This window comes from Mustela erminea, chromosome 19 (assembly GCF_009829155.1).
Source record: "Mustela erminea isolate mMusErm1 chromosome 19, mMusErm1.Pri, whole genome shotgun sequence".
Classification (NCBI taxonomy): Eukaryota; Metazoa; Chordata; class Mammalia; order Carnivora; family Mustelidae; genus Mustela; species Mustela erminea.
In genome coordinates, this window is record NC_045632.1 from 14774625 (window position 1) to 14789827 (window position 15203).

General features: G+C 54.0%; 1 protein-coding gene across 10 annotated transcripts in view; it reads right to left on the minus strand.

Moving 5' to 3' along the window:
* Window positions 1-15203, minus strand: part of SPTBN4 (spectrin beta, non-erythrocytic 4) — a 70576-nt gene that overhangs the window by 23447 nt on the left and 31926 nt on the right. For all 10 annotated transcript variants that reach the window (XM_032324364.1, XM_032324363.1, XM_032324362.1 and 7 more), the window contains 5 exons: window positions 14277-15027; window positions 12631-12833; window positions 8907-8997; window positions 5213-5359; window positions 3675-3938 (listed from right to left, as the gene is read on the minus strand). In XM_032324364.1, the coding sequence (XP_032180255.1) occupies window positions 3675-3938; window positions 5213-5359; window positions 8907-8997; window positions 12631-12833; window positions 14277-15027 (1456 nt within the window). The remainder of the gene's footprint in view (window positions 1-3674; window positions 3939-5212; window positions 5360-8906; window positions 8998-12630; window positions 12834-14276; window positions 15028-15203) is intronic.

Here is a 15203-nt window from a genome sequence, read left to right on the forward strand (position 1 = left end):
CCTGGTTCAGAGTAAAGACTGCCACAGCCACAATTTGAACCCAGAGCCAGGTGACCACAAAATCCTGGCGGTTCTCAGTTACTCTGCTTCTCTAAAATGGAGGCTCAGAAAGGAGGGGTCACTGGCCATGGGTGGCGTAGCAGTGGGATGGGGGGCTTCAAACCCTGGCTGTGCTGCTCCTGTATCCCGATTCTCCCCATAGGCTGCACTGAGTTCAGGAAGACATATGACACAAAGAACGGGGCGGGGGGGGGGGTGTTTCCTTAGCCAGAGAAAGTGCCTTGCTTGGGGTGGGGGGAGCTTTCGGGGGTGAAGTAGGTGGTAAGGAGTCCCCAGGGACCCAGCCTAGCAGCTGCAAAGCCTCCAGTGCATTTTCCCCTGGCTGGGCCCCCTCTGATGGCAGGAGACCAGCTTCCCCCACCCACCCCAGGCAGGAGCCCGTGGCTGAGCCAGACCAGCTGGTCAGGCCCCTGAGGACTGGCAAGCGGGGGCCTGGAACACTACCATCTGGTCCCTGGGCCAGGAAGGCCAGTTGGCTAGGAGGCTCTGAGAACAGACTCGGGGTCACATGGCCTCCATCTCAGGTGGGCTCCTAGGAAGCCTGCTGCAGTGATTGGGGCAGAGGACACAGGAGAGGACCCAGGAGGGCACAGGGATCAAGGGACAGAGGTGGAGATGAAGAATGGAAACAAAAAGAGAGTGAGAAAGTAAGAGAAGCAGAGACATGGACACAGGAGATGGCAACTCGCAGAGTTTCCACACAGAGGATCTCGGGGACCAGGATGGAGAGACAGGCCCAGAGAGAGGCCAAGGGGGCAGACCACTCACAGATCCACACCCCTTCTGCCTGAACCAGCCTGCTCCAGCCCAGCCGGGCCCCAGGGCCGGAGGGGTGCGGCAGCCAGGAAATTTGCCGGCTGGATGGCAGCCGCCCGCCCTCCTGCCTGTGCCCAGCATCTGAGCTCTCAGGCGGCCCTAGGGACAGTGGGGGCCTTGGGCAGCCCCTCCCCTCCCCAAAGGCAGCTCCGGAGGCCCAGCTGGGCTCCATCTGGGGGCCGAGACTACTGAGACACTCCCTGCCGCCTCTGGCTCCCTCTGCTGGCGAAAGTCCTGTGCTGGGGCCTGCCCCTGCCTCCCATCTCTGTGTGACCCCCAGCCAGACCCTTGTCTCCGATGGGCCTCGGCCTCGCCCTAGAACAACGCTTCAACAGGACTTTCTTCTGTGGGGAGGGAAGAACAGGAGGCCCCCTGTCCTCTCTCCAAAACCTAAACGCCCGAGGAAAGAGGGATGTTCAAGCTCACTGGTCACCAGAAAAAATACAAATGCAAACAACCCATGCATGAGAAAAATCAGACTGAGAAAAATCTAAAATGTCTGACGATACAGGTGCTGGCAAGTATGGGCAGAAACAGGAACTCTCACAGGCGGAGAGAGCATTAACTGGCAGCAGACTTCGGGCAAGCTATTTGGCAAGATCACGTGAACTGAAGGCCCTTCTAACTTTTGGCACTCTATTAACATTTCATATATCACCCCCCCAAAATAATTTTTTAAAATATTTTTATTTATTTATTTGACATAGAGAGAAAGACACAGTGAGAGAGGGAACACAAGCAGGGGGAGCAGGAGAGGAAGAAGCAGGCTTTCCCCTGAGCAGGGAGCCCGATGTGGGCTCCTGGGATCATGACTAGAACTGAAAGGAGACACTTAACCAACGGAGCCTCCCAGGCACCCCACAGATCCTCATCTCTTGAGAGTTCACCATATCCCCAACATCTTTCCAAAGGGTCTGCAAGGTTCCAACTATTTTATAAGAATACCACTGGGGCGCCTGGGTGGCTCAATGGGTTAAGCTCTGGTCATGGTCTCAGGGTCCTGGGATCAAGCCCCGAGTCTGGCTCTCTGCTTGGCGAGGAGCCTGCTTCCCTCTCTCTCTCTGCCTGCCTCTCTGCCTACTTGTGATCTCTCGCTCTGTCAAATAAATAGATTAAAAATCTTAAAAAAAAATACGAAGGCACTATTTGCCTTTATTCTCATTCTCTCCCAAGGGTATAGTGTGGTTTTGTGGGGACCCTATGACTCATGCCTTTGCCACAGAAAACAGAACATGTGCAGAAGCAAAGGTAAGAATCTTCTAGTAGGTAAGAATCTTCTGCACATGCTCTGTTTTCTGTGGCAAAAGCATGAGCGCCTGGGTGGCTCAGTGGGTTAAGCCTCTGCCTTCGGCTCAGGTCATGATCTCAGGGTCCTGAGGAGTTCCAGCGGGCACTGAACTTCTGGGATTGAGGGTCCTGGGATCAAGGCCCGCATTGGGGGGCAGAGGGGTCTCTACTCAGCAGGGAGCCTGCTTCCCCCTCTCTATCTCTGTCTGCCTACTTGTGACATCTCTCTCTGTCAAATAAGTAAGTAAATAAATAAATAAATAAATAAAAATAAAATAACAAATAAATAAATAAATAAATAAAAATAAATAAAATCTTTAAAAAAAAAAAAAAAGAATCTTCTAGTAAGCCAGACATGAAAGAGTTGCAGTACTGGAAACAGTGCCAATCTCCTAAATTTTTTTTTTTTTTAGCTTGGAAAAGAGTTATTATTCATAAAAGAATGCTCTGGGGTTAATATAAAAAATGGATTTATTATCTTTTTTTATGTGAATCATTTATTTGTTTTAGTGCAGTAAATATTGATAGGTAAAATGCACTGAAACCAAAGCTCTTTGGGGATCACCATGATTTCTAAGCATGGAAAGGTGTCCTGGAGACCACACATGGGGGCTGCTGCTGTGTATAAAGCAATGACATCACTGGCATCAGATTCAGCTCCGTGTTTCTTTGCTCCTTTGCCTGTCCCCCGGACCAGAATGTGAGCCCTGTGAAGGCTACAGGTTCGGGTCACTTTTGCCCACTGCTGCTCTCCAGCACCGAGAAAAGCGCCTGGCATACAGTCTGTGCTCAGTGAACATTTGCCGCGTAAATGAATGAATAGATTCTAATCAATGTCTTTAGGCTTTGATTATTAGCTAACTTTTTTTTTCTTTTTTTCTTCTCCCCGCCCAGACCCTATGCCCAACCCTCTAGCAACTATGCAGGGGGCATATCCAAAGCATCGGTGAAGAGTCAAGGGTCCTGGATTTGAATCTAGGCTCTTCACCTGCTCCCCTGGGCCAATAAGTTCGCCTCTTGGAGGCTCCGTTCCCCGTTGTGGTCAGGCAGCGTGCCTGGCACTCGGAGGCAGGAGCTGCTACACTTCGGGAGGGGATAAGCAACATCTGCTTTCGAACCTCCAGACAGTCTTGTCAAATGATCAGATCCCGAGCACTGACCAGCGGCCAGCTAGCAGCCGAGACCATGCAGACTCTACGTCTATCCTCCAAGCCCTCCTTGCGTCCTAAGGGAGCTGCCAGCTCACTGTATGTCCTTTGGCCAGGTGCTTTACCTTCTGTGCCTCACTTTCCCCATTGGTAAAATGGGGGATAGTCACTGGACCAATCTCAGGGTTGCTGGAAGGAGTGAGTTACCATTAAATGGGCTCCCTCGGATCCCCCTTTCTGCTCTTCCAGCCCTTCTAACACATCTGAAACAAATCCCTCTATGAAATCCCCTCTGTGTGCAATACCTTGACTAAGGCTACCGGGGGGCACGCAGAGGCCCTGTCGGGTTCGGCCAGGCCATACCTGTAGCTTCTTGAGCTGGCTGTTGACCGTGGCCAGGTCCCCGCCAGGATCCACATCCTGCAGCTGGCTTTCCATGTGAAGGAGTTTCTTGTCCAGCTCAGCGAAGCTCTGCACCAGCTGGTCGGCCTTGCTGGCCTCAAAGAGCTGCCTCGCCTTGGCCTGGGTGGTGCTCTCCAGCTCAGCCCAGCACTGCCGGATCTCCCCCAGTTTTTTCCGCACCGAGGCCGCCAGCTCTGGCTTCTCTTGCATCAGCTGCTGGCCCTCCTGCCCCAGACAGGTGGGAGACAGGAAGGGAGTGGGAGGGGGGGAGGTGGTGGGGAAGGAAAGAGAAGTATGGGGGCAATGGGACACAGGGAGAGACATGGAGACAGAGACAGGCCCAGAGATGGAAGGAACCAACACATGAGAAGAAGGATGAGACAAAAGATGGATAGACATAGAGTTAGGGACACAGGGACATGTCCATCAAGTCAGAAACATGGGAAGAGGTCCAAAGAAAGAAAGATGAGAGAGAGAGAGACAGACAGACAGAGAGAGAGAGAGAGAGAGAGATGGAGACAGAAGAGATGGGGGAGAGCAAAAGAAGCAGAAAGAATGAACTTCAGTTAAACTCAAAGATTGACTTTGCCCCCTGCCACCATTTATGGGGCATCAATGGGTTTAAGACTGACGTAGGTATCCCCTTTAAGTCAGGAGAGTGGAGGTACTCAAGGCTGTAAGTCTACGGCTCCAACAAGAGTAGGGATCAGTTTTGGGGGTTGAGGCTGGGTTCCTCCAAGACTCAAGTCAAACTCCTTGGTGGTCTAGAGCTACATATGGTACAGTACACATTAAAAATAATAATACCATACCAATTACGTTCCTAGGTGCCTGGCCTTGTATTAAGGACTTTATATGTATGACTTAAGAGCCCATGGAAGTAGCAATGTTCATTGTTTCCTTATCTAATTTTCTTTCTTTAAAGTTTTATTTATTTAAGTAATCTCTGCACCCAACACAGGGCTTGAACTCACAACCCCAAGATCAAGAGTCAAATGCTCTTCTGACTGAACCAGCCAGACACCCCTATTTCTTTATTTTTAAAGCAGAGCAAACTGTGGCTCAAAGAGGTTAACATAGTTCTCCAAGGCTGGTAAGAGGCATAGACACAATTAAAACCCAGGGTTGGACAAATCCATAGTTCACATTAACCCTGGGTCTCCCAGGATGGCTCCAGCCTGTCTACTTGACCTTCCAGCCTAGCTCCTCCATGTGGAGTGGGGGAGTTTAGAGGAAGGGTAAAATATTTAACAACCAGATGGGTATGAGCACCATGCAGAAGAGATGCGAGCCATTTTACAGATGGAAAAACTGAAGCTCAAAGAAGTTACAAGAATTGCTCACAGCCCCATGGCAAGAAGCAGATGTGGAAATGATCTGTTAAGGGTTCAGAGGGGTAGGAAGGGCAGGACAGCAGTGGTGGGTTCTGGAACTGAGATGTGGGTGCCCTGGAGGCCTCCAGCACCTGACAAGGGCAGAGGGACGCTCTACATCCTCACCCTCTCGATCTTCTCCAGCCACTCCTTATTCTGAGCCAGCTCGGCCATGAATGCCTGGTGCCGGAGCCATCTCTTATGCAGCTTGTGGCCGTCTTCCCTGGTGCCATCCCGCGCCATTAGCATTTTCTCATGGATCCAGCCATCCAGCTGTGCAGGACAGGGAGAGGAGCACAGCTAATTCCCCCAGCCTGGCACAATACACCTATCCATTCCAGAACATCCCAGTTCAAAGCTTAGGCTGCTAGATTTAGGGGGAGGTTGGAAGGAAGGGATGGAAGAAGCTTTACAAGTACTATCTTTGTTGGGGGGTGGTGGGAGGCATTCAGGCTTTCTCCTAGGGGGTGGAGGATGGATGGGTATTACCCAGAATGCCCAATCTCTTAGTTGCCCCATCCTCAGGGCTGCCCTTCTCAACTCCTCATAAGCCCCCAAAGGTACAGCTTCTGGGCCAGTCAGCCTCCTCCCTCCCAGGGACAAATCAACCTTCCAAAACTAGATCTCCAGCTAATTTAGCTAACTTCCAATTTAGCTCCTGCCTTCCATGCCATTTTCCCAACAGCAACACTTTGACCCTTCCATCTAGTCTTAGCCACCTCCAATAAGGACCAATTCAAGATTCTCAAACCATTCCCAAGGGTATCAAATGAAGCCCCTATCTAGTGCTAACCTCCCAGTATGGCAAGTTGAACCCCTAAACAACTTCCCAACTACAGCTAGTCTAATTCCCTCCAAACCAACCCTCCGATCTGGGGTAAACCCATCCCCCACAACCCATATCCAGCTTCCCTAATGAGCCCACAAGACTTTCCATGTTCAGCCCTGGGACTCCAAGACTGCAGTCCCCAAACCATGACTAGTTCTAGCCCCCAGCCAAAGCCAACCTCCCAAATGTAAGCAACAGGGCCACTTTCTGGCTCCTCAAACGAGCCAACCCCAAATCTAGCCCCAGACTCCTCAACAGGATCAGACAGAACCTGCCAGCCCCCTTCCCAAACTAAAGCCAGTTCTATTTCCCCCATTGGTCAGGAAAAGCAGTCATCCAAAATGCAAGCACAGGATAGCCCCCCCTTATTGTCCTGAGCAGGACCAATCACAAGGTTGCCTTCTGAGCCCCCCTCAAGACTTGTCCCCCAAGCCAGAATCCCCCCACCCACTCATGACCAAACCTGGCACCTGGGACATTTCGCCCCTTCCCTCCCCCCCCCCCCACCAAGTCACAAGATCCTCTTCTTCCCTCCTGGAAAAAAAAAGAAAGAAAGAAAGAAAAAAAAAAAAAGACTCTAGCTCGATCTGAGAGGCAAATGCAGTCATAACCAAGGACAAATCCTGAGCGGGCCAAACCCCACCCTGTGTCCCTGGAGCATGTGCTCCCTAGGGGTCCAGGTCAGCTTCAGACTCCGTCATACACACAAGCGCGCACACACACACACACAGACACACATGAGCCAAGTCAAATGCTGAACCCTCCAACTCAATTCACAGGTTTCTGACATACAGGGAAGAGCTCGCCAATGGCAGCCACAGCGCACAGTGAAGGCAAAGCCCCTAAAGGAGACGGTACTTCGTCATCAAGGTAAAGTACCCCTAAAGTGACTGACCCCCATCACCGAGGGCAAAGCTAGAGTCCTGAACAACCAAGGAAACAGTCCTCAAAATCAGAGCCTCCAAACCCAGAACAGATCCAAGTCCCTCACCGCCCAAAGCAGACCCCTGCAAAAGTGATTCGCTCCCATCATTTAAAGCTAATACAGATCGCGCAAGAACCAAGGAAGATACCCCTCAAAAGGTTGAGAGCCCCCAGCCCCGGGGCAAAAAATCAGATCCCCCGTTACCCAGAGGAGAGCCCCCGAGAGAGGGTGAGACCTCCCTAAACCCCCTGGCAAATCCAGACTACCTCCAGAGTAGCCTCAGAAGTCCCCCTTTTCCGCTTCCCTCCCCTGGGACCCGTCCCCTCAGTCCCGCCCGCACCAGCACCGCGGACAGCTCCCAGCTTCGCAGCCCCTCCCCAGGGCTGGGGTCCTTGCGCAGGTCCGGCCCGCCCCCGCGCCGTCCGCGCCCCTCCTTTCCGCGGCCTCGGCGGCGAGCACGAGCTCGAGCCCCCTCCCCCGCACGCCTCGGCGGGGACGCGCGTCAGCCCCCTCCTCTGGGCGCCCTGGGGACCTGAACTGGCAGCGGCGTTGGCGGAGCGTCCCTGCGGCGGGCGGGCTCTCGCCCCTCCACTGCGACGGCGGTGGCAGCAGCGGTGGCGACCGCTGAGACTCTCGCGGACGCGCGCCCCCGCCCCCGCCCCCGCGCCGCGGCAGCGCGCCCGCCCGCGCGCGCCCCCTGCCTGCCTCCGTGCCCGCCTCCTTGCCCAGCCTCAGCTGGCGGGGGCGGGTAGTGAAGGAGGATTCAGCACCTCCCTAAAACATGGGGGGTGGGGGGTGGTTCTGCGCCATCTCTGATTATTGCTACTTGGTCCAGAACAATCTCACAGGAGGGAGAAGGAGCTCCTGGACCTAATGGAAGGGCAGGAGGGAGGGGGGCCCTGGGACCTGGGCTACCTCAGCTTTGTGAAGTACGGGATGGAGTGGACTCCTAAACCATCTCTAATGAGAAGGGACTCAGATTCCTGGCTATCTCAGGGATATAGATACCGGATATGGGAGGGGTCCTAGAACATCTCATAAGGTGTTCTGCCAGATGGACTTACAAAATGGGATTGCCAGAATAATCTCCATTGGGAAGGAGGGAGACAGGGTGTTCCTAGGCCTCTCTCTAGTGGGCTTGAGTCTCAGACCCATCTCTAATGGACTTGAGTTATGTGCAGGTGGGCGGTATGGAGGCCCTTGTCCATTTCATATGTAGAGAGAACCATTTCCCGTGGCGGGTCACCATGGAGGGTGTCAAACCATCTTTAATAGGAGGAATTGTGACCTGTTTCTGAGTCATCTTTGTTTGGGGGAAACTTAGGCACTGGATTGTTATGAAGGGGGGTGGTGATGATCCTGGATAGACGGATGAGGCAGGTATCATCTTTGGGGGTTACGAAAATGTTCACTGGGCCATCTCTAATGGGACGCTCTTTTATGTGGTCCAGAACGGGACGCTCTTTTATGTGGTCCAGAACAGCTTCTATTGAATGCAGGGGAAAGGTGTGTGTGTGTGGGGGGGGGGGGGTAGCATGCCTCCTGAACCGTCTCTAATGGGGAAGAAATCCTGAGCCACCTCAGGATTTGGGGAGATCCTTCCAGATGTGTAGGTCATCTCTAAAGGGGTAAAGCTTGATTCCTAGACACTTTTAAAAGGGTGAAGCCTTGTTTCTGGACCGTCTCTAACCGAATTTGCGCTCTGGGCAGCTGGTCTACCCACGCCGACCCTGCCCGTCTCTCAATACTCTCCCCAGCAAGACGGTTCTCACAAATCTCCTGAGAAAGGTGAGATCACCGCGCGTTCCCGCGGGACCCGTAGGCGTGAACGCGCGCCGTTGCCAGGGGCGCCCAGGGCCCCTCCCTCTTCCCCGCGGCGCGACAGGACGTGGGGGGTGCGGAGCTTGCGCACTGAGGCTGGAACCCGCGCGCCTCCTGGCGGCTCCGAGTGAACATCGCTCCACGACCCACTTAGACGGGGCGTCCCCGCCCCGAGGAGCCTCAGCCCTGGAGCACTTCCCTCCCTAGGAAAGAAGTCATTGGCCCCGCACAGCTGGATATCCTACCTCATGACAGTCTCGGAGGAAATGCTGCAGCCCAAGTTGGTCGTGTAGCTTCTGCATCCATTGCTGGGCCCGTAGTTGGTTTTCTTGGCTCCTGGGGATGGGGAGAGAGGGGCTGGGGCAAGCCTGGGGGTGGGGGTGGGAGGACACTGGTGGAGGGCTGTGCGGGCATTGGGCTTGTCAGAGCTAGGAACCGGGGGCATATGTAACTGTGAGGAAGAGGAGAAAGTAAGGTGGGGATGAGGGGAAAGGGAAAGACACATTGGTGAGGGCAGAACCAGGGATGAGCCAGAGAGGGGCAGAGGGAGCCAGAGAGGGCAAGAGAGAGAGAGAGAGAGAGAGAATGGGAAAGACAGACAGAGACCTGGAAAAAAATACAGACACTGAGAAAGAGTGATGGAGAGACACAAGCCCAGAGAGATAAGAGATTTGCAGAGTAGTGATACCAAGAGACAGTAACTTAGAAATCAAGAGACACCTAGAGAGAAAGAAAGAACAGGAGGGGGAGACAGACTCAGAGAGAGAGAGAGAGAGAGAGGTGCAGAGGCCTGCAGAGAGACAGATAAACACACAGACACAGGACCAAAGACAAGGAGAAACAGACCTCAAGAGGAAGTGATTGATAGAGACCCCCAGACAGACAAAGAGAATGAAACCTAGGAAGAGAAAAAAATAAGAAAGAAATGCATCAGGGTAGTGCTAGACAGACAGAGAGACCAAGAGCAGTAGACAAGGAGAGAGAGAGAAGTCAGATGGAGGGAAAGTGACAGAGTCAGGGAGGGGACAACAGGGAGAGGAAAAGGCAGAGAGGTGGCAAGATGATACCGGTAAAACACAGCTAGCCAGATGGGAAGGTACAGCAGAGCTGGAGAAAGGGAAGAGAGTAGGATATGGGCAAAGAGGATGGGCAGGTGCACTGGCAAGCAGGGTCAGACCTTTAGCCTGAGTGAACTGGCCCGCCACCCCGGAGCCAGCAGGGACCACAGCCCCAGGCAGCCTGGCCTCCTGTCCACAGTACCAAGTGCCCAAGAGTCCTGGTGGAGGGGGCTGGGGACATCCCATTTTCCTTTGCCTTGAACAAGCCATTCCCACCTCAGGACCTTGGCACTGGCTGCTCCCACAGCTGGGAAAGCTCTTCCCGCCTCCCATCATCTACTTAAATACTACCTTCTTAGCAAGGTCCCTCCTGATCGCTCTCCAACACTTTCTGGCTTTCTTTTCTTCTTTAATTTTCTCTCGCACTTAGCAGTGCTATATGTTACTTATTTGTCTTGTCTGTCTTCCCCACTAGGATGCCATTCCACCAGGGCAGGAATCTCTGTCTGTTTTGGTCACAGATGTATCCTCAATGCCTAGATAAAGAGCCTCGCACACATCAGGCGCTCAGTATACATTTCTTGAATGAACAAACGGATGAATGAATGAATGAATGGATGAGACATTAGGCAGAGGGAAAGAGAGATGACAGAAGCTAAGGTAAAGTGTTTGGAAAGACAGAGAAAAGAGCAGAAGAGAGTACAGAGTCAGAGAGAGGCAGATGGAGGGAGAGAAAAACAGGGAGAGGCATGGAAGGAAATGGAGACACAGAGATATACAGATAAATGGAGGCAAAGAGGGAGAGAGGTCACCAAACACCAGGGGCACAGCTGGAAGGAGGAACAGGACAAGCCAGAGACAAACAAGCAAAATACTAATTCCCTTCTGCCCAGACTCAGCTCAGGAGCCAGGAAATAGGAAATGCCTCTGAAATTGAACTGACATAATCCCTCCAGGTCTTTACCAGCCAACTTGGAAGCATCAGTCCTAGGAATGAGGAAAATCCCTCTTTTCCTGGAGGACAGAGGGCAAGAAAACAACAGTGGTCACATCTTTCATATCCAGGCTGGGTCACTTCCTGGCTGTGACCTTGGGTAAGTCAGTTCCCCTAACTGAGCCCCTAGACTGCAAAGAAGAGCACTTCACACACAGGAAGGGGCCAGGTTCCAGGTCAGGGGAGACATGTGGAGGGACTAAGAGACTAGCCCTCAATCTCCAGGGTTGAGGGGTAGAGCTGGGACTAGCATCTGAGCTGCAGCCGCCAGCAAATGCATGTTTTTTGACTTCCAGAGGGTAAGAAACCCTGTCTCTAGACAGACAAACTGCAGCCTGGGAGTGAAGGGGGCAGGGATTGGGACTGTCTCTGTTCTTGCTGTGTTCCCAGCCTCACCCAGCACAAGCTTAGGGCAGATGCCCCCCTCGGGGCTCCGACAACCCCCTGTATTTCTTCCATCTCGGTCCTGACCATTCCAGGCCGTCCTTGTCAGGCAGCATGTGAGCTCTGTGAGGGCAGGAATCGTATGCTGTCCTGGTCACTGCTACATACCCAAAATTGGCCCCCACAGGGCCTGGAACAGGGCATGGACTCAGTACCTGTTTAATTAGCTAAATAAATAATAGAATGAAAGGAGCAATTAATGACAGGAAAGGAAGGAAGGAAGAGGAGTCACAGAACGAGCAGTCCCCCAGGCTTCACCTCTTCATTCTGCAGAGCCTGGCATACAGCAGGTACTCAAGAAATGTGGGGTAAGGCACCTGGGGGGCTCAGTGGGTTAAGTGTCTGCTTTCGGCTCGGGTCATGATCCTGGGATCCTGGGATCGAGCCCCACATCAGGGCTCCCTGCTCAGCAGGGAGTCAGCTTCTCCCTCTGTCCCTCCCCCTGCTCATGCTCTTTCTCTTTCTCACTCTCAAATAAATAAATAAAATCTTCATTTTAAAGAAAAGTAAAGGAAGGACAGGTCTAGGCCTGGCACTGGGAGCCCCAGCTCACAAGTTTACACCCTCAGGACCAGACTCCCCATGAAAGTTCCCCTTAGAAAATTCCAGCCTTGTCCCAGATGAATTTAGGGGAAAAGGACCCCTGAGCCCCAGACAGAGGAAGGGCTGGGGTCTCCGGGCTGTGGATGGTAGTGGAAAGACCAGGCATGTTTTCCATCAGGATGGAAGGATAGAAAGAGGGGCATTGGGCCATCGTTGACTCACCCCAAGAGTCAGAAACAGCGATGATGATAGAAATCGGCCTGGAAGAGACCCTTTGAGAGGCTCTACTTGAGGGCTGGGATTTGGGAAGGGAGGCCAGTAGGCATTAGTGTTTTGCTCGGAGCCTAGAAGAGTGCCTGGCACACAGTGGCTATTCAGTAAATGTCTTTGCCTAATTAGTGCAAGGACAGACAAGAGACAGGGCAGTGGTGAGACAGATGGTGGCTGTAACATGCGAAGGAGGCATGAAAGGGACACAGAAACACACGCGCTGTGTGTGCTTCCAAGGGAACGGGGCCTCTGGGGCCTGCCTGAGGAGCTCAGTCACCGTTTCTGAAAACCCAGCACACCAGGGCCTGGCATCCCGTCTGGAAATCTAGAACAGAACCTGTGTCTGGACTTTAGCTGCTGGATCTGGGGGCCAGCACAGCAGGGGGTGGGCATCTAAGAAAAGAAGATCACATTTTCACCACCTGTCCAGCTATGCGGGGCTGAGGGCTGGCTTGGCAGAAAAACTTCCCTGTATATCCCAAAAAGGGTTTCCCACCACCAGTTAGTCACCTTTTCACAAAACATCAAGTTACATCAAATCTAAGACAGCATGGAATTAAAGGGACACTGGAGAGCAGGCAGAGAAGCGGAAATGCAGATGGAGAGGTGACGAGCACTGACTGCTCCCTCCCTCCCCTGTGCCCCCAACCAGGGACCTACTTCTCCAGTAGCCGGGTCACAGCCTCCTGGGCCTGCTCCCCGTAGATGTTGCCCTGTCTCAGGAGGCCCTCGGCCGCCTGCACGGCCACCTGCATCTTTTGCTGGTTCAGCTCCATTGTGGTGAGAAAATCCCGGTGTCTCTTGAGCGCCTCCTCCACTGTCTCCACGGTGCCCGGGAGCTCTGGACCCGACAGTGCCATCTCCTGGGGAGAGGGGAGGGGGCAGAGGGAGGGGTGGTGCTCAGGTCAGCCCTGCTCAGTTCCAGCACTTGGGAGACGCTGCCAGCCTGGCGTGCCACCTCCCTCTGTCTTCCCCACCTTGCTCACAGTGCTCTAGCTTCGAACCTGCCAGGCAGGTGCCCACCTCCAGGCCTTTGGCCATGCCAGGCCCTCTGCCTGGCGGTCCCTCCCTCCAGATATCCCCCCAGCTTGGCTCCTTCACTTTCTTCAGGTCTCTTACCATCTGCCCAAAAATACCACCCTCCACCCTAGCCAGATCTCCTCATCCTGCTTTATTATTTTTCATAGCGTACACCCAACATGATTATGTTTGTATGCACTTACTTCTTCATCCTCTTCTCCCCCCTACACACACACACACACACACACACACACACACACACACACACACACTAGAAGGCCAGCTGCATGAAGGTGGGATTTTGTGTTTTGTTTCCTAAGACTAGTTCCTGACACAGAGGAGGCATTCGGTAAAGATTTAGTTAATCCATGAAGTCTGAACTGGGTGCTGGGTGACCTCAAGGAAGTTCTTTCCCTCTCAGGTTAGTTTTCTAACTGGTAAAACAGGGGGTTCGGAGAGGTTCTCTTAAGGCCCCCTCCGCTCCCATCTCCAGTAGCCTCAGAATTCCAGGGGCTCCCTGTCTGTCGCCCCAGATAATCCTCAAACTGGGTGAGCTTTCTCTGAGATAACCAGCATAGGTGGTCACTCTTTCTAAAATGATGTCTAAAGCTTGTGGGTACTCTTGGACAATCTGAGAACAGGATGTTCTACCTTGTCCAAATCCTCAAACTTGCTTCCCATCCCAGAATGACCTCCAGCCGGATCAGCTGTTCCCAGATACCCACAGCACCTTGCTTGACTTCTTAAACCAAACATAGTTGGTTCCCCTCTGCAGAAAGCATGCAAATTGCTTTCCCCAAAGGTAAGATTATCTGCTCATTTAGGCACCCACAACCACATAATCCACAATCAACTGCGAATCTGGATGACCTCTGAGCCTGAATTACCTATTTCCATAATCTTGATTCTCCATCATCCACCCCAAGATCTTTGAAGTCCTTTAACCATCACCAATCAACCTGGCGATCTTATTTCCTTCCAGACAATTCACAAACCCAGGGAAGTCACTGCAATGTGTATCCAAGAGCTTTACTCACTTGGGATAGTCCACAAGCTGTCAGCCAGCCGCCTGGGATAACAAATCCTCAAATCCTTAGGCACACGCCTGCACGTGTTCACACTGGCTGATCCACAAACCAGCCATCCGTCCCAGATACCCTCCCCATGCCCACGGACCTCGGAGCCACGAACTCAATGACCACTGCAAACACCGCTCCGTACATCTCCCTGTCGCTGCGAGCCCCCGCGGCCTCAAGCCCCCACCGCGCGAACCCCGAGGCGGCCACCTGGTTGTGGAGCACCGCGCAAGCCTGGCGCAGGTCGCGCAGAAAGAGCTGGTAGACGTGTGCCTGCACCAGGGCCTCCCTGCGTGCCTCCCACAAGCCGAGCAGCTTGTGCCAGCCAAGTTCCAGATGTGGGAGCCACTCGTCGAGCGCCAGGCCTGGACCCAGCTCGGCGCCATCCGCCGCCAGCAGCGCCTCGCTGGCTGCCACGATGCGCGCGTAGTCCTCCTCGCGCTGGTCCACTTCCTCCTTGAGCGCAGCGTGGCGAGCCAGCAGCGCGTCCGCCTCTTCCAGGCTACCAGGCAGGGGCCCCTCGACGCCGCCCGCCGCCTCTTGGGCGCGCACCAGCCAGTCCAAGAAAGCGTCCAGGTCGTGCAGAAAGCGCTGCAGGCGCCCAGCCGCGGCCACCGCCTCGCCGCACGCCTGAGCCGCGCTGGCCAGCGCGCCCCACTCAGCGTTCAGTTCTTCCGCACCCTGGTGCAGCCGCGCCGCCTGGGCCGGGAAGCGCACGGCCAGCAGGGCGGCCTCCTCCTGGAGGGCCGCCTGGCGGGGCTCCAGCGCTTGTAGGGCCGCCTCCAGGCCGCTCAGGCGCCACTGCAGGGCGCCGCCCGCTCTGGGCGCGCTGTCCACCGCCCTCCGCTTCTCGCGCACCTGGGCGCGCACTTCGGCCACCTCCAACACATGGTTCTCCACCAGCAGTACGGCGCTCATTTCCTCTTTGCGCTGTTCCACCAGCTCCACGATGCGGTTCCACCTGCCCGTGGCGGGGAGGAGGGTAAGAAGGGCGGCTTGTTGAGGACGGGGACTCCTCCCGGGCCTGGGGGACCCACGGACCTGGGATAGAACCCGGCCACTGTGTGACTTTGGAAAGTCACTTTATCTCGCAGAACCCCGACTTCTGCCTGTGTAAAATAAAACCCTACAAGGCAC